General features: G+C 44.9%; 1 protein-coding gene across 3 annotated transcripts in view; it reads left to right on the forward strand.

Moving 5' to 3' along the window:
* Positions 1–886: 886 nt before the first annotated feature.
* The window catches only part of LOC136658949 (transducin-like enhancer protein 1), a 53,764-nt gene continuing 30,598 nt past the window's right edge, over positions 887–24,052 (forward strand). The window contains exons 1-8 of one of the 3 annotated variants that reach the window (XM_066635927.1): positions 887–1,082; positions 1,212–1,338; positions 5,063–5,201; positions 6,350–6,510; positions 8,912–8,975; positions 10,655–10,699; positions 15,264–15,326; positions 16,603–16,677. In XM_066635927.1, the coding sequence (XP_066492024.1) occupies positions 5,178–5,201; positions 6,350–6,510; positions 8,912–8,975; positions 10,655–10,699; positions 15,264–15,326; positions 16,603–16,677 (432 nt within the window). In that variant the 5' untranslated portion in view covers positions 887–1,082; positions 1,212–1,338; positions 5,063–5,177. The remainder of the gene's footprint in view (positions 1,083–1,211; positions 1,339–5,062; positions 5,202–6,349; positions 6,511–8,911; positions 8,976–10,654; positions 10,700–15,263; positions 15,327–16,602; positions 16,678–24,052) is intronic. The other 2 variants (XM_066635926.1, XM_066635928.1) reach the window with 2 other exon arrangements.

A 24,052-nucleotide genomic window follows, 5' to 3' on the forward strand; every position in this document is an offset into this window, starting at 1 on the left:
TTGAATTGCTGACACTGTCCTTAAAAAGTTCTGCTTTTTAAAGGTAACCTCATTTCCCCTCACTCAGCGTGGTGGTCCTTGAAGTTAACCAGCTCTCCCATCAGTCTCTAAGGGTGAAGCACTGCCTTCGCCTTTTTTCTCCTGGGCTCCAGTTCTTTAAGAATTAACTAATCCCTCTTCCAGTCATTTAAGGTTTAACCATTTCCCCTCCACCGACATTGGCCCCCTCTCCAGGGGCTCCACCCACCCACCCCTCCAGCTCTCTCAAACTTAAAACAATTCCCACCCACCCCAACCCTTTAATCCAGTTCCTGGTCCTTTTCAGGATTAAGCCAATTTCCCCCATCTCCCTTTCAGCTCAACCAATTCCCTCTTTTCGGTCCTTGAAAGGGTTAATCCGCTCCCTCCTGCCGCCAGACCTTTCAGGAATTAAGCCCGCTCCCTTCTCCCACCCAGGGCTAAACCAGCCCGCCTGCCTCCAGGCTTTCCGGCCCCTGAAGCGATCCCCCCAGGCATTTAAAGCTTAAGCCGGTCTCTGCAGACCTTGAAGGGTTAAGCCCATTCTGTCCTCCAGCCTTTCAAGGGTTAAATGCAACCCTTCCCCCTCTGGCCCTGCAGCCCTCTAAGGGTTAATCTGATTCCCGTCCTCTCCCTCCCTGCGCTCCCTGCCTTCACAGGGTTAAAACCCTTCCTCTCCCTCCCCCTTCCGTCTTTCTCCTTTTTCTCCCTCTCTTGGCTACATCGCGTTCCACAGATTGACACATTTCTCCGGGCTGCGGACTCCAGCCAATCAGGAGCCTCCTCGGCTTTGTGTTTGTCTTCTCCCCACGTGGGGGCCGAACGCCTTTCCCTGCCTTCCCATTGGCTCTGGCGCGCTCGTCTGTGGCAAAAGAGAAGGAGCCAGACCCCACGTGGAGCTGGCGCTCGTTCATTGATCGGTCTCCCCCGCAAGGGGAAAGGAAAACGGGGGTGGTGGGGTGGGGGGCTCGGGCACAGAAGGCAGCGGCCCCGGCCCACCCCGCTCCTTCCCTTGCTGGAGGCGGCTTGGCTTCAGGGGCCCCGATCCGGCTTCCAGCCCTTTGGTGAGTAGCTGTGTCCAAGGATGGGGGGGGGCGATCTTCCCGGATGGGGGGGGGTGTAAGGACTGAAGCAGAAGGGGCCTCTTCCTGCTGCCTGATCTTTCTACCTGCTGCTGGTGCTGCTTCTTAAAGGGCTGCAAGAGGAGGAGGAGGAGGAGGAAGAAAAGAGGGACCCCATTGTTTGGCCTGAAATCTTGATGCTGGGGGGGAAGCTGGAGAGGAGCTGCGACTGAAAGGGGGTCCAGTTTAATGTGGAGAGGTGAGAGTAAAGAATTAATAGTGGGAGAAGGCACTTTCTAAAGCAATGGAGATCAGGTCTGGGCGGGTGGATGGATTATTATTATTATTATTATTATTATTATTATTATTATTATTATTATTGGAGGGGGAAGGATTCCTTGCTTTAAGAGGGCAGAGTAAAGGAAATGGTATGGGGAGAAGTGTTATTTTAAAATGAACTGCAAGGTGTGGCAGAGGTTGGATGCAATTTAAAGATTTGTTCCTGCATAGGTCACAGGTACACACACCCCAAAATGCACACACAAGGATAAACAAAGGCACACCAGTTTGCTCCTACCTCTGTTCCTGTTTTTGCCTCCACCACTGCCTATATTCCCCCAGGGTGAACCCTAGAGTTAAAGAGGTGCAGGGGGAGATACCCTTAATATGAATCTGGGGTCCTCAGAGCTGGAGCCTGGTTTGTCAGTGCAAGTGAGGGACTTAAACAGGGCAACCCACACATGTGCAGAGTGCAGTTTGAGAGGGCTAAATAAACCTCAGTCTGCTCCAGCCTCTGGCACAGATGGGGAAAGGGAGTTTCAGGTAGGCTTAACAAGCCCTCACCTTTCATCTAAACCTGGAGAGGAAGGGAGAGAGGGAGAATCAGGAAGATAGGGATGTGGGTTTCTTTCCTGCTTGGAGATTTTCATGTTTGAGGAGGGGTCTTAGGAGTTGTAAAAGGTTTTATTATTATTAAACCAGGCTAACCATTGGAAAGGGAGTTCTGGGTCACTGGGGAATTTGGGGGAAAGAGATACCTGTGAGAAGTATATCCAAAATCCTTGTACTTAATGGGCTGGACACTGGTTGCCCCAGAGAGCAGGTAAAGCTGCAGGTGTGTCTAGATTTAGAACTGTACAGTAGCTGAGGGATTGGGCAAGCCCCAGAATCCATGCCATTAGAAGAACTATTGGATCAGATCAGACCAAAGGTTTTCTCAAACCTGAATTCTGCTTCCCATAGTGTCCAGCTAAATGTATCTGGGTAACCTGTAAGCAAGGGCATGAAGGCACAGCTCTTGCCTGCTGTTGCTCCCTAGCAAATGCATTCAGTGGTAGACTGCTGCTGAGTATGGAAGTGCCATCATGCCCAGCAGCCATTGAGTTAGAAGAGGTCTAACTTCCTTTTCTAACCATCTAAAGTAGTGGCCATCACCCCTTCTTGTGACCATGATTTCATTAAGTTAATGAAGGAAGAAGCACTTTCCTTGTCCCTCCTGAATCTGCTTTTTTCTGTTCAAACAGCATTATCCATGCTGCTACTTGACACAGGGCCTGATTCTCTTGGAAGTTGCCCCATTGAAACTGAGCATCAGCACCATGCCCCCAAGTGAGGCTTGCTTAAGGAGATCTTCCTAGGGGATTGTGCACCATGGAACCTGATCTGTCTACTGCTTTTAATGACACCCAAAATGTGTTACCCCAGATGGTCACCTCACCTTATCTTGTTTGAGGGCTGCCTCTGACTAGGGTCTGACCTGGCTTCAGCTGAGATTTAAACCCAGACCCTGTCCCTATTATAATCACATTGACCTTGCCAAAGGAAGAATACAGTATATCTGGATGGATTCTAGGTTGTTTTACCTGAATTAGTTCACACGGAATATCTATAAGCCACCCTGCTGGCTCATACACTACAAGTGCCAATGGGCTGCCAAGGCAGGGAAGCAGGATTTTCAAAACCTTGCCCTTTTGGACTATTTAATTAAGATTTAATTTTACACTCTCTTTTTCTCTGCATTGGTTATTTTATCTAGCAACTAAGGATAGTGGTGGCTAGCTGCCAAAGAGTGAAGGATTGTAAAAGTAATATGTTTGGTCCACTAATGATAGCTGAACAGAACCTCTAGGGTCAGAAGCACACTGTCTCTGAATATCAGGCACCAGAGGATAAATGACAAAAAACATAAGATCTATCAGTGGCTATTATCTAGGCTGAACATAACCCACAGGGTCAGAAGCAATCTATCTCTATGTGACCATTGCTGATGGGACTTCCTGCCCTACTGGTGGACTTCCTGAAAAGCATGAAGTTGGCCACTGTGGGAAATGGAGTGCCGAATAGATGGGCCTTTGGTCTAATAATCTATCAAGGCTCTTCTGACATTCTTCAGCTTTCTACACATGTTGATAATTTATAAATATTAAAGTTAGCAGAGTGGTACAAATAAGGTCTCCTGGGACCCATTTGTACCTGGGTGAATTGAGCCTGACAGGCAAAAGCTTGAGGAAGGAGGTGTGGGGGGGGGGGGGGGAGAGAAGGAGACTGTAAGATTGGCATAATTGGGTTCTTGAACTTGGTTCTCACTGAACTTGCTCTGATGGGGTTCTTTTTTTGTCTTCCTGCCAGAGAAATTGATAAAATTATAGGACTGGTGTGAATGCAAGCTTCCCATGTTAACTGCTGCCTCTGAATGGGAGCTTCTAGCTACTCCTCCCCTCCCCCACTCCCTCTGCTTTTTAAAACAAAAAGTACACAGGCTAAACTATGGTGATGAATCACTATGCCCTCTGACTGGCAAGCATCTCTGCACACTTCCAGATGTGGTTAGTTGGTAGTAAAGGAAAATATAGACTTGACATGCCCAGAGGAACTCTTTCCTAAAGGATTGTTTCTTGCATTTCTGAAGCTAAACAGTAGTGTTGAAAACAGGTTCCAGTGGCTGTCTCCAGTTAAGCCACCTGCCCCCAAAGACTAATTCATGTGGACAACAGGAGGAAAACGAAGAGTTTTTAACAGACTTGTTCTATAATGACTACGAACCTGAGCTACAAATTAGGGAAGCTCCCGGTTTGAATCTCATGTTTTACTTTTCACTGAGAGGCTCTCATGAAGTCATTAAGTGGCCTTAGGCAAACCGTTATTCTTTTAGTCTTCTGCATCTGCATTATGGGGATAATAACGCCAGCTAGCCTTACCATGTGTTGTAAGGATTATAACAAGATGGTCTCTCTGAGATGCTCTGAACCCCTGATTATAATTAAGATTTGAGAAAGTTACTATGCTAACTTTGTGCAGTGCACATTTTAACTTCATTTTATTATTAATTTTTATTCTATCAGCCACCATGGGAGAAAATTATATTTTAAAAGATGGGGTATAGATAATGTTAAATAAATAGTTTTTGTGTCAATTGCATGGGGGGGGGGAACAATACCTCCAGTACTATCTTTGGTGCTAACCATTCTGTAGATGCACTGTGGAGTGAGATACTCATCTCTGTTGACCTTCCCCTTCCCTCCCACCCCACCCCATCATTTGTGTTTTATCAGCCTTGCAGATAACTTCTTCAAAGTCAGTAGACCTCAATGTTTTCTTGCTAGCTTGTGACCTATGTGGAGCATGTTGATCACATGAAAGGGAAAGTAGCCTTGGTGAGGGGGCCATAGCTCATTGTTGGACAGGTCTATGTACACAGAAAAGCTCAGGTTCAGTTGCTACACCTCCAGGGATATCTGAGAAAAGTACCTCTCTGAAACCCTGGAAAGCTGCTGTTGATCAGGGTAGGCAATACTGACCAAAACAGACTGATGGTACATCTCTGTAGATGGCAGCTTTATGTGTTCAACCCAATGATTTCAGCTTAAAATGCTTGGTTGCTTGCAGGTGTATTTTAATCACCACAGACTATCAGGGAAATTATATTGATATTTTTTTCACCATCTTGGATGTTGCAGTGACCTGCTCTCTCTTCTTTCCTTCAGTTTTTGTAATCTTCAGCTACACTGAGGCTGGTGTTTGTGGTCCTAACATCCTAGCAATCCAACAGGTGGAGAAGCAACGCAGCTGGAACCACAGGCCTATGGTTTTGCTCCAAGGATGTTCCCCCAAAACCGGCCCCCGGTGAGTTAGTCTTAACTTGAGATTCCATGTGGAATTTGGTTTCCTAATTCATTGGTGACATTTAATCTCTTATAAACACCTTCTTTAAACTGATTGCCTTCTAATGTTTTTCATCAATGAATTACATGTTGCATGACGCAAACCCTCAGTATAGTCGAGGATCGAAGGAGGTGGTTTTATTCAAGCATGAGAACTTGGATACTTGTTCTTGTAGTTGATACTTGTACAGGAGAACTTGGATTTATTTATTTCAGAAATAATCCTTTTGATAGTAACATTGAAACAAAAATTAAAATTGTCATTGCAAAATAAACGTTCAAGAACCATCAGTACTGCATTTAGAAGATCTATTATTTATTTATTTAAGTGATCTCTTTCATTTGTTCCTCAGTGTGCTTTAGGAGACCAACCTATCCAAATAAATTCAAGACCCATCAGTATTGTGGAAGAAGTGGGTTTAGCCTTTCTGTGCCTATCCAACTAGATATCAAAATGTTTGTTAATTTATTTTGAAAAATGTATACCCAGTCTTTCCCCTGCTAAAGCAAATGCCCAAGGTGGCTTACAAAATTTTATCAAATATGTAAAGCATTTCCCCCTCCCACTTCTGCAGTATTTCAGTCTCACTTTGCAGGTGTGAGTGAGTGTTTGCATTTTTTAAAATGCAAAGTTTTGACTAAAAGAGCATTGGGATCAATTAGCCCTCTGTTAGAAGGAATGTATCTTTTGTTGGGGTAGGGATGAAACCTATGAGATGTTTTGAGTTGAAGGAAAAAATGCTTGAGGAAAGTATCTGGAGCCTACTGGAATTAACAAGGGAGTTCATTACACAGTACCAGTAGCATTAACAATAATACTTAATAGAATTGAATGGGTGTTAACTCCCCCCCTCACATACACAAATTATAATTTAACTTGGAACTATCAGACTCCAGTCTTAGATTAATAAAGGGGTTTTTGCATGTTCAGGAGGGTTAAAAGGCGTAGCACTATCAGCCTTGGTTGTAGCTTAGCAGATGTCTTGTTTTCTTACTGATAGGGAAAAAAAAAGTTTCTCCATGAAAGGGCCAGAGTGAAAGGGATGACGGTGGGAATATTGGCTGCTGTGCACAGCGGGCTGTGATTTGTGCTGTCTATGTCCTTCTCAGGCTCACCTGCAGGCGCCACCTGTTGCCACGGCGGCAGCGGCTGTTGCCGCTGCAGCTGCCAGCGTAGTTTCGACCACCCCCCAGTCCTTGAAGCTGACTTATCCAGAGATTTTGGACAGAATCAAGGAAGAGTTCCAGTTCTTGCAGAACCAGTACCACAGGTAAGCTGGCCAGGGTCTCTTAATTTCCACTGTTTCTTTGGCCTGGAGCTTCTAAGTTCCACCACCTCTTAAATCACATTTTCCCAAACTTTCAGTAGCCAACTTTAGTTCCAAATTGAAATGGGGGCACCCATCAGTTTTGTGCACCCATAAAGCTTTACTTCCGAAGTGGGTCACCTGTATCTTTCCATGAGTCAATGGTCTGGGCATTACTCCCAGTGAGAAGAAAATAAGCAATGAGCAGCCTCCTCTTTCTGCACATAATCTGGGCCTTTAACTGTTTAATGTGCCCTTTCCAGTGTTTCTTCCACAGCCTACTAATGTGCTCCAGCACATAATCTAGGAATTACTCACTTTTGCTGACAAAGGTTTTTTTCCTTACCCACACCCTACCTTGTCTCCTATCTGCTCATCAGTTCACCAAGAGGATGGAAGTCTGTTGCACAAAAATCCACCTTAAAAAGAAAGAAAGAAAAATCCTTCAAACTCCTCTCCCCATAATTTATGACTCCAGGGCTGGCCCAAGACCTCCCAGCTCTTGAAACAACATGCCAGTTGTGGAAAGGCTACAACATTTGGTGCTTTTTAGTTGAGGCGAAAGGTGACTAACAGCTCAAACTTATGCATGTGTACTCTAAAGTAAGTTCTATGGGGTTCAGTGGGGCTTACTCCCAGGAAAATGTGTATAGTATTGCAGCCTAAGTGAGGTGGGGACAGCAAGGACTGAACATGACATATTCATGGAAAAGAAGTCTGTCAGTGGCGTGTCAGTCATTATGGTTATGTGGACCTCCATGTACAGAGGGAGTATGCCTGTGAATACCGGGGGAGGTAGCAGCAGGGAGGGCTCTTGATGCCCTGCTTGTGGGCTTCTCATTCAGGTGTCTGGATACGTCTTGTTGAAAACAAGGCACTGACCTTGATGGCGCTTTGGTTTGATTCAGCAGGGCTTTTCTTTTGATACTTATGATTTTAATCTTAAAAGAAAGTTGAACACTTCTACATGAATGCAAATTACAAAGTTGGACATTTTGACTACAAGGAACAGATCTGTCTGTTTAGGACAATGTGTCATTTTGCATTATTATTTTAAGTGTAAGGGTGCTGTTTGAAGAGTTATGATCATTTTGAGATGTAAATACCTAGTGACTTCATGGGAATGCAGAAAAGCCTCAGGCTGTGGTATTCCTAAGAATTGTGGTTTTAATTTTATTAGCCATTAGTTATTTGATTTTCTTTGTGAATTTTCATAAGCAGTATATAATAATATTTTGGGGGGGATCAAGTTTCTAGATCTGATCATTGCACAAATATGCTGGATAATGTGTGGGGAAAATGAAATCTCTGCAAATTCAGAAGGCTGACTGGATATGTTCAGTGGTAGTTGGGAGGGTGGCCTACCTAAGGGATGTGTGGTGCAGGGGCAGCCAGTGAGGCAGAACCCCTCCTGCCGGTGTCCTCCGAAAACCGCCACAGCCTAACCTGGTGATTGTGCATGCTTTCTGCCTGCTTACTCAGGTGTAAGCAGGTTGAACGCTTGCATGATCACCAGGTTATGCTGTGGCAATTTTCAGAGGACACCAATTGGGCAGTTCTGCCACCCCTGCAGCATGTATCCCTTGCCTACCTATGTTGCCATACCCATGGATTGATTATGCTGAATATTAAAAATTTTGAAATGAGAAGTGGTCCAAATGCATGTTTCTACAATTATAGATTTGTAGAATTCAATTATTATTTTCCTAGCGCAGAATTTGTAAGAGTTTCCCATCAGCAAACTGAGCTGTAAATAAACCAAACCCTCCCCATATTGGGCAATAACTCCATCACTAGGGAACTGAACCATTAAAAGTTTAGGTTTTGTCCCATTTTAGGTTCATACGTATTTTTTTAATTCTCTGGTTCAAATACTGACTTCCCAAGTTATACCACCACTTCTGACTTTGAACCAGTTTAGATCCATTTCATGCTGAATAATATCAATATCAAATATTATTTTTAAAATGTTTGTTTTGGGTTTTTAAAAAAATCTTACAAACACAAAATACATGCAAAAGAATAAAAAAGAGGATCAAGAATGCTCGATCATTGAATGGCTTGTTTTGAACCATGACCACTCTTGTGTTTAGGGACTTGGTTCAGGTTGAAGACAGCTGAGAGATTTTATGTTCGGGCTCAGTTCTGGTTCACTGGGAAAAACACTCTGAACTGGTTTTGGAGCTTGACTTTGGTTCAGCTCCCTGCTCAGCATGAGTGCTGAGTGGATTTATTTAATTTAATTTATTATTAAATCAATGGTGCGAATTAGCCGGGGAAGTTGCGCTGGTCTGTGTAAGCTGCGGAGCCTCACTGTAGGCTATGGAGGCTGCTCTCTTCCCTCCTCCTCTTTCTATTTTTACAGTCTGAAGCTGGAGTGTGAAAAACTGGCGACAGAAAAGACAGAAATCCAGCGGCATTATGTCATGGTAAGCGGCCCCCCTGGTGATGGGGTGTGTGCGTGTGCATGTGGTGGCAGGAAGAAAAGTTGGTCCTGAGCAAAGCTGGTGAACATGTCTTGCTTCCTTGTTCTTTGTGCTGTGTTCTTGCCTGGCAGTTGACTTGAGCACCCTCGTCATGCCATAATCCAGACACCAAGCTTCACTCAATCTCTGTTGAGCTGTGCTTTTCAACCAGTGGTGCCGCTTGTTGTACTTCACAATGTGGCAGGTGCTGTTGTGACCATGTGCTACTTCCCTGCCTGACCTGATCTGACCTCACTGGAAGTGAGGAAAGAGGGTGTAGAGGGAAGGGGAAGAAGTTATTTTCAACCACTGTGTCACTGCACGTGGCTGTGCCGTGAATGGTCTGCAGGTGTGCCAGGGGAGTTTGGGGGAGGCTTATGTGTTAGGGCCTTTGGAAGATGTGAGTCCCTGGCCAGTAGTGTAGGGTGCCTGGCCAACTGTCGAAAAAACTGATGGTGTGCCCTGAAAATTTTAGTGCCTTCTTAGTGCGTCATGAGATGAAAAAGGTTGAAAATCACTGGTGTAGACCAAGTCCCCAAATGTAGGGTAAGCTGCCCACTCCTGGGCACAGCTGCCATCTCTGTTGGGACTGATGGTACTTGCCAAACGGCGCAGTCCTAACCCTGGAAAGCACTGACATAAGGGCAATGCAGCTCTGAGGTAAGGGAACAAATGTTCCCTTACTTTGAGGAGGCCTCTGTGAGTGACACCCAACTTCAGGATGCAGCACATGTCCCATTGGCACTGCTATGCCAGTGCTGGAAAGGGGTTAGGATTGCGCCCAAAGTCGTACTAACAAAAACGAGATTAAAAACCCCTTCTGTGTAAGGAAGATGTGACTAACTCCTATGAAAGAGAGGCATTGGGGGCATAAGCCTTCCTGGAACTAATGTCTCTGTCCCAGAAATCCTCTCTTCTTTGACCTCCCCGCTCCTGAGGTGCATGGGGTGTGTTACAATTCCAAAGGCACTCTGCACATCTTCAGATTTCACTGCTTCTGTTTGATGTGTGCTAGCACTGGAAAAACAGATTCTAGATCTTGCAGGTTGTTCAGTTGAAAGTTTTGAGCAGAAAAGCAGGAGTGGGGCACAGTGAGAGAACAGAGTTGTAATACTAGGTCTGTGTGTCTCACTGCTGGGTGTACAAATCACTATTTCATAAGTATTCTCCTCCTATAAGCCTCACAATGTCCCAAAATGGCAGGCCATATGGACATACTGAATCAGATCATTGCCCCATCTTGGTCAGTATCAGCAGACTCTGACTGGCAGCAGCCCTACAGAATTTTAGACAGGAGGTTTCCCCCAACCTTCTCTGGAGATGCTGCCAGCGTGAACCTGGGACCTTCTTCATGCAAAGTGGGCACTCTATCACTGAGCTTCATGTCTCTCCAAAGCATTATTAGGGTTAGTAGTACTATCCACATATTAGATGCATGGAAAACTGAGGCTGAGAGACAGTAGGGTGACATTTGAACTTGGGAGTTCCTGATTTGTAGGTCAGACTCTTAGTAGCTGCACTACACCAGCAAGAATGGCAAGCTGTTTAGGCATCTGATCTCAGAAGGACAGGCCGTCTTTTTAAGAACTCTTTGATTAAATTCAATATCTCTCTCTCTCTCTCTCTCTCTCTCTATCCTGCAGTACTATGAAATGTCTTATGGGTTGAACATCGAAATGCACAAACAAGTAAGTGAATCAAAAAAGTTTTTAAGAAAAGGGAAGAAACTGAAGCCATGAGTTCACAATAATTTTATAGCAGCAACTTGCGTGGCACTGATGAAAGCAAAAGGAGACAGGTTCCTGCCCCCAGAAGCATACACTCTGCATTTGGATGGAGGCTACTAAGGAAAAAGTACCCTCGGTGGAAGACCAATTTCCTTTCTTCTCCTCACTTCCTCCCCCTTCCCCTCCCATTAATTCTTCTACTCAAGAATGTATCCTTTTGACCTCCTGTGTCTCTTCCTACAATCTCCATCTCTGTGGCATTTCCTATCCCATCCACTAGGTCGCTGCCAGTCAGTGTGGATAATACTGAGCTGGGTGGACCAGTGGTCTGATTTCTAGTAAGGCAGCCTTGTCTGTTCCTCACTGCTATTTATTCCCCTGGCATTTTTCTTTTGCTCTTCCCTCACCCATAAGAGCCCTGTTGAATCTGACTTGAGAGTCCAGATCTAGTCTAGCATCCTGTTTCCCACAAAGGCCATCCTGAAAACCTACAAGCAGGACCTGAAGAAAAACAAGTTCTGTACTCCCAACTTTCATAATCTTTGTCAGTCTATCTTTGAACAAAATTTGTTGGCTAGCCACAGCAAGGGAGAGCTGTCACCATCATGCCATCCTTGTGGGCTTGCAGGGGTTAGCTGCTGTCAGAAACTGGATGCTGAATTAGGCAAGCTTGTGAGGCTGATCCAGCCAAGTCTTTCTTATTAAGAGGGGATCAGTCAAATACATGGCAGACGATAAACCTTTTAATGACTATTGGATATAATAACTATATGGAGCCTCTCTATGCAGAGGCAGTCTACCTTTCCATTGCCAGGTATGGAGGACAAATAACAGAGAAAGGCAGCCTGCTCTGCTTCTGGGCGGCATCTGGCTGGCAGCTGTTTCAGCCCTGCAGTCTGTTTCCAAATAGACCTTGGTCTGATCCAGCAAAGCACATTCTCCTGTCCATGACTGCACCATATGTAACAGGGCCTCCCCTCAGTATTGCTTCAGTCTGTTCTCTCTCCACCCGTCCTTCTAAAAGTGTGTGTGTTCCCTATTGGAATTCACCATCCCTGGCCCCTCTCTGCTCATTTCCTCCGGCTGCTCCTTGCGCTGTGCAGACGGCAGGATTTACTGTCAGCTTCAGGTGCTGCTGGCCAGTTGCCAGGAGGCTGTCTACGCTTCCTTTTCTTTCTTTCTCCCTTTCCTTTCCCCCCCTCCTTTTAACGAGAGCTCGTAAGTCTGGTCTCTGACAGGCCCTGCGTGACAAATGAGAAACGCCCCAGTGGGAGCCTACAGGGTTATCACCTTGGCGCGTTGATGGATCCTTCTCCCCTCCTCCCCCCCTTTCAATCCCTCCCCTTCCTTTTGCAGCCGAGTGCCTCCCCTTAGATTAAGGCCCAGCAGTCCTGCCCGGCAGGCATCCTTAACGCTGCTCAACACCTCCCCCCAGCCCTCTTCACGTTTGCAAGCTTTATTGCCAACCTCTAAAGGTCGCACCACTAATGCTAACTGTGGCACAGGATGAGGGATAACCAGCTTGGTGGTCAAGACAGCCAGTCTTCCTCGGAGCTTAGTTATAATTTTTAAGTTAAACCCTTGCAGCTGGAATTGGGGGGCTTGATCGTGGAACTCTCTGGCTTGGAGCCTGCCCTTTTTCAATCTAAGTGGTCATAATAAGTAATTTAGCTAATTAAAACATAGTCCTTATGGCCTTACAACAGCACTGCAAGATGGCCTAGTTCTATTATCCCTGTATTGCAGGTGAAAGGACTGAGGCTGAGAGTGTCTGCTTGTGTGATACCTGTAAGTGAATTCATGATAGAGGTGACATTTGATGCTGTGGCTTCCTGATATGTAGCTCAATTTTATAGCGAGACCTTGTACTTGGGAGCTGGTTCAAGCTACTTAGTAATGAGACACTTGGTGCATGCACAGAGGCAGCGCTAAATAGGAATTGCTTGCCAATCAAGAGTGTCTGTGGCCTAAGTTCTCAGTGAGATAGTCCACGTGCATTCAGAAGATAACCACTTCAAACTAGAGGTAGGGGCTCACATCCCTCAAAAAATTCCCTAGACAAAGGACAAATTAGCAAATCAGTCCAGGCGAGAACCCTGCCTGGCTAGGTTTCTAGCAGCAGGGATTTAATTTAATTGTTCTTAATGGAGAATCATTTAATTCATGTGAGTCTCCACATGTAGTCTGATGTCGCCCAATCTCTGAGCCATCTCAGTGAGAATTAGGCTGCTAGCACTGAGTTAGGAAAGGGCTTTTGTTTTGTTTGAATGCATGACCAGGTCCAAAGATGTGTGTGATGCTAGAAAGTTCTGATGTAAGCAGCATCTCCATGGACCAAGCACAGAGAGAGGTTTTATTAGGATACATGAAATTGAAGGCCTCCATGTAACACTATGATATAAATCGATGATGCATCCATACTGCATATGTTTGCGGGGTTGGGGGGAGGATGGTTGAAAGAGGAAGCACTTTCTGTGCAACACTTAACTGTGGTTAATGCATATCACCACAACTCCCGGTTTCCCATCCTGGTTTGTGGCCCATCTATTTAGGTATTTGGTGGTAATGGATGCCTTGCCTTGCTGTGGCTCTGGAAAAGAAAATCATGGTTCAGCATGTGTTTTTTTGGCAAAGGTGTGATTGGTTCTCTCCCCCCCCTTACAAAAGAACAGAAGGTAGAAAGGAAAGAGGAGGGGGAGGCTGGAGAGGGGGGGAAGCCCAGCAAGCTGGCCTGATCATTTTTCATACTGCGAGCATTAAAGTGCCACTAAATTGAACATTAACGAGCGCGAGTGAATTGGAGGCGGCTCTCCCCCAGGAGCAGGCTGCCCATCAGTGCATTAGAAAGGAGAATCCATTACCACAGGCCCCGGGAGAGAATTAAATCTTTCCCAGAAACTACCTGCTGCCAATTCCGCTCCTACCAATTCCCTCCACCCTCTGCCTTTCCCTTCTCTCTCGTATTCTCTTTTTTTCTTTCTTCTTCTTTTTAGCTCTTTTGGTCATAGTGTGCATGCTTATTTCTCTTCCTTCCCCCCTTCTTTTTCTTCATAAAAGATGCTTTCATTTCTCTAGCCAGAACAGAAACAGATGCTTGGGAATAGGAGACTATGAGTGTTGTTTTATTTTAAAACATTGATGTCCTGCCTTTCTTGCTGGCACAACCTAAGGCCTCTTAAAATAAAAAAAAATTGAAAAGACAAACAAGGATTTTCTAAAGTGGAATGGGGAAGCGCACACACACACACACACACACATATTAGCCAGCAGCCATAGCCTAGCATTGCCTGAATGGTATCAGCTCCCTCCAAAAAGACAACAGGGGAGCCAAGTTTTACACTGTTTACCAAATGGAATGCAGGCACACACTACCAGATTTTCATCTTACCCCATGCTGCTAATTGTGAGGGGTGTATGTGTGTTCATTACAGCAGGAGAGCTCAGCATGTACACATAGATGCACATGCACAGTGATAAGGAAAAGACACTCTCTGCCTGCTCATTATTTTGTTACAGAATAATGGGATCCTATGTGTTCCTTTCAACAAAGGGATATGGTGAAAGACAGGAGGATGTAGATACAAAGTAGGATGTAGTTCAAGGAAAGTGGGGAGATGAGATTACTATCTGCAGGAGACTCCTACCTATTTATTGCTGTCATTATTGTTAGTCTCCAGTGGTTCACAAACTGTAGGTTGGGACCCACTGGTGGGTCCCGGCCTGACTTTTGGGAGGGTCACCAAAGGGTGATAGAAAGATCAGATAATTGCCTCAAGCCCCGATACTGTTCAAAAAGCAGGTACTGTAGCTGCTAATTACCCTGTAAAGAGCTCAGCTCCTGCAGTTTGCAAGGATGTGTAAATATAGGGAGATAAATGTTTGAGGGTCTTTTTTGGGTTATTATTACTTATGAACAAATATGATTTCTTTTTAGATCTCCTTTTAAAAAAAAAGTCTGGTAAACCTAGGTGGCTCCCGATAGAGTGTCATTTTAAAAAGTGTGTCCCAGTGCTAAAAAGTTTGGGAAACACTGGTAGGTACCACTTCTGAATAAAAGCAGTTTGCAAAGCAGGCTATGTAATAGAGAAATGATACTTCCCTGTTTTCCCTTCCCTCCCAAAAGTTACAACAGTGACTGATGTCTGCAAAGAACCACTGGAAAAGATACTATGCTTTGACAATTGCTCTCTGTGCCCTCCTCTCTTCCCCCACCCCATTATAAAAGTACTATCACTTTAAAAGTGCCTCTTAGCCCAGATGGGAAGGGTAGAATATTCCTGGTTGGCTTACCTTTGGCCCACCTCACCCAGTATATTCTGCTGTGGCTCTCAGTTTCCAGCCCTGCCACCCCAGTTCCTTTTAACTGCACATGCTAGAACCTGAACATAGGAGTTTCTGTGTGCAAAGCAGAAGCTTTTCCACTGAGCTCTGGGGCCCTTTCTTGGGGGCTGGGAGGTGGCTGCTGCTGCAAAGTCATGGTTGAGATTTTGTCATGTTGGATTTTCTCTTCTCCTCGTCCTTGCAGACGGAGATTGCCAAGCGGCTTAACGTCATTTGTGCTCAGCTCATCCCATTCCTGTCCCAGGAGGTGAGTGTCTCCAGTGGTCATTGCTGCTTGATCCACTCTAGCTGTTGGTGAATTCCCTTCCCCCACCCACTATCCCCAGCCACCTGAAACATGAGCATGTCTCTGGGAAATCAGGGTGGATAGGGATTAGATGTGACTCTGGCTACAAGCCAGAACATTGTTGTGACTGCTGTTGTGTCAAGTGTGTGTGGGAGGGGGGGAGAGGGCCTTCTGTGTTGCAAGCAGGGAGTTGAACAGTGACATGTTTAATGTGTACAGAGTTTGTCCTGCAGAGACCCACTCTGAGGTGGTAGAGTCCTAAGGTGGTGGAGTGGATTGTACCACATCAAGCTATGGAGGGAAAACATGGAGCAGTTTTCCATGTTAGGAAGCTGCTTTATACTGAGCCAGACCACAGCTCCACGTAGCTCAATATTGTTGACCCCGACTGAAAGTGACTCTCCAGGGTTTTAGGCAGAGAATTTTATTTGTCCTGCCTGGAGATTCCAGGGATTGAACTGTTGCATGTTTTCTACCACGGAGCTATGACCCTCGGTAAGTAAGTCATGAGGGTTGGGTAGGAATTTTTTTCTGTCGTCTGAATTGGCTGTGGATGGCAGTTTTTCACCTACCCCCGACGAGTTTTTCACTGGCGAGGGAGAGATGGTGTGTTCAGTAGGTTTCATGCTTTAAAAATTGGTCACTTGTGTTTAATAAAGTGGCCCAAGTTAAACCCAAGCCGCAGTCTGGTGTCCTTGTTGGGGGGTGCAAAGGTAAATAGGATGGCAGACGCAGGGGAGTGACAGCGAGGTGCAAGTTTCTTGTGGTCTTGGGTACTCCCTGGTGAGCTGCTGCAAGATACAGGGAGCTGGACTAGATGGGTTCTGGGCCTGATCCAGCAGAGCTCTTCTTATGTTCTCAAGTGAGAAACAAGTACATCAGAGAGAGACAGGTTCTAGCCTGCAGTGCTAGCTTCCTACTTGCAAGGAGTAGTTTTCAGTGCATTGAAGGGAATGTTCACTGTAGTGTCTTCCACCTGTACAGTCCATTCTGCTACCTTGAATCTCTACCGCCTCATTCTGCCGCATGGGTAGAGCACTCCTCTTATCTGAGCAGTCCCCAGATTACGTTTCACACCCCCCAACTGCAAATGACTTAGAAGGCATTCTCTTGCCTTAGAAGGAATGTAGTGGATGGTGGGGGACATGAACAGGGCTGTTTGCATCTCTCTGCTAATTGAGTGTCTGGTTGTTGTTTTTTTTGTTTTTGTGTCTGCTCCATCCTTCATGTTCATCAGCATCAACAGCAAGTGGTCCAAGCAGTGGAACGTGCCAAGCAGGTGACTATGGCAGAACTGAACGTGGCAATTGGGGTATGTGGACACCCCCTCCCCAGCATTTTTAGGGGGAACCCTGCCCCTCCCATGCTGTTGCTGAAGACCCAAGCCTGCTTTTAAATACATAACTTCTTTTCCTATCTGGGGGAAGTCCTTCCTGCCTTTCTGCTCCCTGGGATGGGGGTGAAGAGCCAATGTTTGTACTCCCATAACCTTTTTGGCCTCCCTGCTTGTCTCTGGACCTGGATCCGGGGTACATGACATGTCTCATTCCATGGTAGAAAGGGTGACAGATCATCCAATTATATCCGTAAGAGTTGGGAGATCCTCAGCCCTCCCTTCCAAAGGCTTCCCCCTTTCTCACAAGCGATTCTCTGTCACTTACCAAATTTGAGATTTCCAGGTAGTGTTAGAATAACATTGTGGGGTTTGCTTTATGGCCAACACTGAGAAAACCTGCGAATACCCTGAGAGCTGAAGCCAGGGGTGGCATCAGGTTGGCCAGGTCAGGCACTCACCAAAGGTTCACAGACTCCCCAGGACTCCAACCAGCAAAACCGTGAAGCCTCCCAGTACAGGCAGTGGCAGCATGGGTTTGCCCTGCTGACCAACTCATGCCATTGCAGCACTGTCCCACCCTCTCCATTTGCAGTTGTGCCTCTGATGTAGGGGCTTCTGATGGATAACTGTGGGAGGCAGGAGGCTGCTTGAGTACCTCTTGTTCTACACCACAAGAGTGGTGCCCATCCTGGTTTGGGAGAGGCAAACAAACTTGGGGGGAGCACTTCTTCAGCGCTGCCAGGGCACTGAGGGAAAGGCATCCTCCAGTGAGAGAGAGAGGGGGGATGAAACTGAGAAGCCATCTTGTAAGTAAATCTGGTGGTGGCAAGAGGCAAGCACCCTCTTTCTGTGACCTTTCTGTGTTGGAGCAAGGAGTGTGCAGGTAGGGACACAAACACTGAGGGATGGGCCCAGAATTGGACTTGGCTCAAGGACTCCCCAGACTACATTGCCATTGCGTGCAACCAAAGATCTGGCTACGTGAATTAAAATTACTGATTGCCACATTTCCCCCCTCTTTGCATTCTTCTGGCAACTGGAATTCTTTTGATGGCACATGTACAAAACAGCCCCCTATCTAGTTATACCAAAGTATTCTAACTATTCAAAGGAACATTTTGTTTCATCCATGCTTTCTTTCAAGGGAGAGAATTGCTTTGTACTTGCTCTCTGACCAGAGTGTCTTGGGCTACTTGTTTGCCAAATTTCAGATTTTTGGGTGCTAAAGGAAGTACCATTTTGGGCTAGACTTTACATGACCCATTTTTAAGGGTACAATTACAAATGTCCTGTACAAATGTCCTGCAGTTCCACCCTTTGAGTGCCATATGCATATGCCAGCATGCAGAAAGCTGGGAATTGAGGCAGGCCAGAACTAGGGTCCATTCAAAGGTGCATTGGCCGTAGTAACTGCTCTACCACAGCAGTTAATGAGTGGATTAGCAGAGCCTCTGAATGGAGGGATGTGATAATGATAATGGTGGCGGGTAATTGGATTTAGTGTGGGGGGCTGGGGGGGAATGTCTGGAACAAAACATGGCAAGTGATGGACCAGGAATGGGGGGGGTGTCCTCGTGCATGTGTACATATGTTTGTGCATGCTTGCTTGTGCAAGAAGAAACTCTGCTACATTGATACATCAGGCAAGTACAAATAATAGAACTTCTCCATCTTTGTCTACTTGATCACTGGTAATCCTGCTTGGGCATCTGATTTTTATTCATCTAATTTGTCTGGTGATGAGTAGAGAGTGAGAGCATTTGTTGCTGTTTTAACTGGTGCTATAGCCTACCATTTTTCCAGATCTTGAAGCAGATAACAATAACTTGTGATCTCTTCTATCCCTACTGTTTGTTTAAAAAAAATTTTTTTTTAAGTTACCCATTGCTTCTGTAAGATACATAACCTCAGGCTTTGGGGAAGTTCCCATAAGTAGAAGAGAATTTATCCATTGATATTGTCTATAATACTGACTTCCAGGACTTCTCCAGGTCTCAGATAGGAATCTTTTCCAGTTTCACCCTGGAAATTTCATGCTGTTTCATGCTGCCAGGGATTGAATTCTCTGCATGCAGTGCAAGTGCTTTGCCATCCTGGCATAATCAAAGCCTCACGTAACGCAAGTTTGGGCACCTATTTCCTAAGAACTGGAAAAATGGTTATTCTGAGACAGAAACTGAGATTATCGATGTGTGGATCTCCACCCCTGGTTCCAAACCCCATACTTTGGCAGTGTCCTTGCAGAATATGCACTTGCAACCTGGAGCGATTAGTCCGTCTTTGTAACTGTGGTTCTATCAAATGTAATTCTTCTTTGGAAAGAAGATCTGGTGGGGAGGGATGTGCATATGTAGTGTCTGCAGCAAGGGAGTCTAATGGTTACATGTGTGGAGGGAGAAGTGGAGCAATCCAGATAGGAAACCAGATTGTGGCAACGGGGGTTAGCCTATGAAGACCACCACCACCCTTTGCTATTCGTTGTGTTTCTGAAAGCTTTTTTGAGTATGAGCTGTGATATTTAATTTAAAAGGCTGGGGAAGCTAAAGTTGACCCAATTTTGCAGGCTCTGTCAAAACCCATGTACTTAAAGGGGAAAAAAACAAGGTGGGGGAAGGAATAAGCCACCCTTCTTAGGAGAGATTTTCTGGGTTGACTCAAGTTTCATGCCTGCCTCTTCTCCCCTCCATTTCTGACACAGTGACTGAACCTGTGTGTGGAGGGCAAATCTATAGCTTCTGGGGATATGTGAGGAGGGGTGGGAGAGGTGGACATAGCCCCCCACAATAATCCATATTGGGGAGGCAAAGCCTTCGTCTATGACTTCACTCCCTTCAAAATGTCTGGCATGGCTGTTGCTTATGCAGGTGACAAGTAACTGCAGTTTGCAGATAGGGGCACAATCCTGGCTGCAGCTGAATTTCCCACCCTCACTACCACCAGGTGCCATGTGAAGAGGAATGGTCAACCACACTCGTCAGCACCTCCACCCCCTCAAGCTTCTGCCTCATGCCTGGTTCTGTTTACTCTGTACAGGAGCGTCAGCACTCATTTCTGAGGTCCTGAGTTCCAATTGACATAACAAAAAAACTCCTAGACTTTGGTGGACTCCTAGACTTTGATGATATCTGGGGTGCCTTGAGCTATCTGCAGTTCTAGGTCATGTGGATTGAAGGGTCCCTCTATGCCAGTGCAATCTAAACACATTTTTTAAAAAAATCTAAATATTAAAAACATTTGGACTTTAGAGGTGCTGACCCATTCGCAGAGATACTTTCATATGGCTCAGAAATCACAAAGTTGGTACACCTATTATTCTCCCCACCACCACCACCACGTGTGCACTGAGCTGGCCCAAGACCTCCTGATGCCTGAGCCAGCATGCCAAATACTGTCTCCCCTTACCCAATAAAGTAGCCTCTGTTCCTTCCGTTCAGTAATGCTCTAGCTTAGGGTTCTCTAAACTTTTCGGCTAAAGGGCCACATCAAATATCTGGCACAATGTCAAGGGCTGGGGAAAAAAAATATAATATTTAAATAAATACATTAGAGATGGAACTTAGAAGAATGAATGAATGGGCTCAATTGTTCAGGATTTCTCCAAGCACCAAGAAATTCAGTCCAAGAAATAAAGCATACACTTGAGTAGGCCCCCATTCCCCCACCCCACAAACACAACTCTAGTTGTGTTTGGTCAACTGGACCAGAGGCTCTCAGGGGATTAGAGGCTGGCCAAGGGCCAGATAGAGGCTCTCTGTGGGCTGCATCTGGCCCCCGAGCCGGGGTTTGGAGACCCCTGCTCTAGCTCAGCATTCTCCTCTCCTCCACAGTTCCTCTTCTTCTTTGTCCCCCTCTTCCTTTATCAATTCAAGGAGTGAAGGAGGGAGGCAAACAGGAGGACAGTGCCCCCCCCCCATCTGCCTAGGCAATTACGTCATGTCTGGGCCGACCCTGTATACGCATAAAATATAAGGGCTGGTTCAGAGAAAACTTCCACCCATGCCCATTCCATCCTCCTCATAGGGAGAAACGTGGGCATGAACGTTTTCCCTCTACTGAGCACCTCATCCCACTGCTGTCTAATAACATAAGTGGACACAGTTCTTCTGAATCATCACTAAACTATGAATAACTTTGATGTACTGCCCCCACACAACTAGATAGCACTGAAGGGAAGGCTGTGCATACCCATCTCTTTCACATGATGAGAGTGGGCCAGCTGGCACATCATCTTGGGCCTAGACTAATTTGTGTGTGCAAGAATGAACACACACACACACCCCTTTAATAATTTTTAAATGGCCAGTTAATTTCAACTTACCCCATTAACTTAGTTATCACTAATTTTCTTTTGATACACCCCTCCACACACACACTGATGTTTATGCATTCTAATACAGTACATTTCTCTTCTAGAAACGTACTAGAAATGTTCATTTCTCTTCACTTCCCTGAAATTAAGGAAGTGGTTGGAAGACGCAGAAAAAGTCCCCCTCAACACACACACACACACGCACGCGCGCACACACACACACACACACACACACAAGCTCTGGGGATGCAGGATGCTTCCACCCCCACCACTGCCATCAAGTGTTTCCCTCCCTTAACCCCCAAAAATGAGCAGCTTTCTTCAGTCTTTAACTGATGCTTGGAGAGCATGTTGTCCTCTCAGCAAATACGCTGCTGTAGGTGGTGCTGGGATTCATGTGTCATTCATGATGTGCGTCCACTTTTGGCAATTGCTGGCGATATTTCTTGCCTTGTTGATGGTCAAGCCTTGGTTCCTTAGGTCTTCCTCAATGTGTTTGAGCCACGTTTTCTTTGGTGCTACCCATGGAACCCTCCAATAGGAAGGTTACTGTCACCAGAGGAGCTTGTATGGCAGCCGGCTGGTGTTTGTTCTGCAGACGTGGCCAAACCATTGCAGTCTGCTTTTCTGGATTTGTATTTTGACTGATAGCTGATGATTTCACCTTATTCGAATTGTCTCATTATGATGGCGATCACAAAGAAACATAATGAACAAACAGAAAGCCTTCTGGAATTTGTCAACGATATTTCACACTATTTCTTCTTAGTATTGCAGCAAAATTTCTATGTTCTTTTTTGGCAAACTTTCCAGGGAACTTCTCTCAAAACTCTCACTTGCTCTCCCTCCACTACTCTTTGTTTGTCCTCCAATCTTTTAAATATATTATCCCTTGAAGTTCTTTTTGTAAACTTTATCACTATCTCTCTTAGCTTATTATTCAATCTTGCATATCTAGAATTGACTCTGTATGCAGTATCTATTATCTCTTTAATCTGATCCTCCTCCAGTTCCAACTCCATTGTCAACCATTCTTCTATTCGACTTCTGGTGTCTTCTGAAGATTTTTCTTTAAGGTTCTGTATTCTGATAATAAATGCTGCTTTTTCCATCTCCTGTCTCATTACAGAAGTCTCTAGTTCTTTGTTTTCCTTTTGCATTTGATCCATTCTCTTTTCCATGTCCTCCATACTTTTATTTGTTTTCTTCGTATCTCTCTTTAAATTCTTGACATCCTGTTTATTTTTGGTAATCTGATCCTGCATACTTGTCAGGGAGGAGTTTCTTTGCTTCATTTGTTCAGAGAGTTTGTCTATCTCTTCTTTCATATCATTTCTAAAATCTTTCAACAGATCCAGTAATGAAGTCTGGCTTTCCCTCCTGTGCTCCATATGTAAATATGCAGATTTAATATAAATTCAATGATGAAAGCTCAACAATTTTTATCAAAATATGGAGAAAGCCTAGGAGAACAAAACAGGGAACTCTCAGAGAAAGAGAGTATCAAGAAGAAGAAGAATCTTCGGATCAAACTCAAAAAGAACAGAATGGAGAAAAGAAAAAAAAGAAAGAGATGGATCAAGATATAGAAGACAGCCAAGAAGAAGAAGTAGAAGGAGCAGTGGGAGGAAGAAGGAAAATACAAACAAGACAGAGAACAAGGAAAATATCAAGAAAGACAAAAAAAATTTCTAAGTGAAAATGGCTGAACAACAAGTGAAATTTTTTTCTGTAAATATTAATGGACTGAATTCTCCTCAGAAGCGCAGAAGAATATTCCATCAATTATACCAAACCAAAGCAGATGTAATCTGTATTCAAGAAACACATATTAGAAAAAATGATGTTAGATTTCTCAATAATAGAAAAATGGGAACTTTATTTTTTGCCTCAGACCCACACCAAAAGAAAAGGGTCTACATATGTTAACCCCAAACTGGAATCTGAAATGAAGTGGCAATCGGAAGATGGGAGAATTCTGATTATAGAGATTCAGGTTGAAACAAGGAAAGCATTAATTGTTAATATTTATGCACCAAACACACATCAAGATAAGTTTTACAGAAGATTATATGAGAAGTTAATCATGGGAGAAGACAGGGATCTTTCTTTATTTGGAGATTTTAATGCGGTTTTACAAGCTAAATGAGACAGAAAATTTAACAAAAGATCTGTAAAAAGAGGAGGAACCCTACCCAGACCTTTTTTTGAATTGGCAGAAGAATTACAGTTGATTGACACATGGAGAACACAATACCCGGAGGAGAAAAAGTTTATGTATTATTCAAAATCTCATAATTCTTGGTCTAGAACTGATATGTGCTGGGCCTCAATATCCGGCTTAGATGGAACGTTTCAGACTGAAATTTTACCTAATACATTTGCAGATCATAATCCAATTTTATTAACAATAAATAAAAAATTAAGGAGAAATAGTTGGAAGTTAAATACAGCTCATTTGAACGATCAGAAATTTTTGAATCAAGCAAAAACAAATGGAATTTTTTTTAAGACCAATTTTCATCCAGAATGTTGGCAACCTTCAGTCTCAAAAGACTATGGTATCGCGCTCTGAATGGTGGTTTTGGAACAGTATCTAGTGTGGCTGAAAAGGCCGATTCAGGAGTGACAATCCCTTCCACACTGGGAGCAAGTGCAGTCTGTCCCTGGTCTGTCTCCCTGGCTATGGGCCTTCCTTCTTTGCCTCAGTCTGTTGGCCAAGTGTCTCTTCAAACTGGAAGAGGCCATGCTGCACAGCCTGCCTCTAAGCGGGCCGCTCAGAGGCCGGGGTTTCCCACCTGTTGAGGTCCATTCCTAAGGCCTTCAGATCCCTCTTGCAGATGTCCTTGTATCACAAAGATCGGATGCCCACCCAGGCTCCTCAGCATCATCAGGCCTTTCCACAAGGACATGAAGGGCACTGTTGTCTTTGATGGCTCCACATCAGACCCCTTTGACATCCAAAGCAGAGTGAAGCAGGGCTGTGTTCTTGTGCCAACCTTGTTTAGGATTTTTTTCGCTGTCCTGCTGAAACATGCCTTT

Source organism: Tiliqua scincoides, chromosome 8, assembly GCF_035046505.1.
Source record: "Tiliqua scincoides isolate rTilSci1 chromosome 8, rTilSci1.hap2, whole genome shotgun sequence".
Classification (NCBI taxonomy): Eukaryota; Metazoa; Chordata; class Lepidosauria; order Squamata; family Scincidae; genus Tiliqua; species Tiliqua scincoides.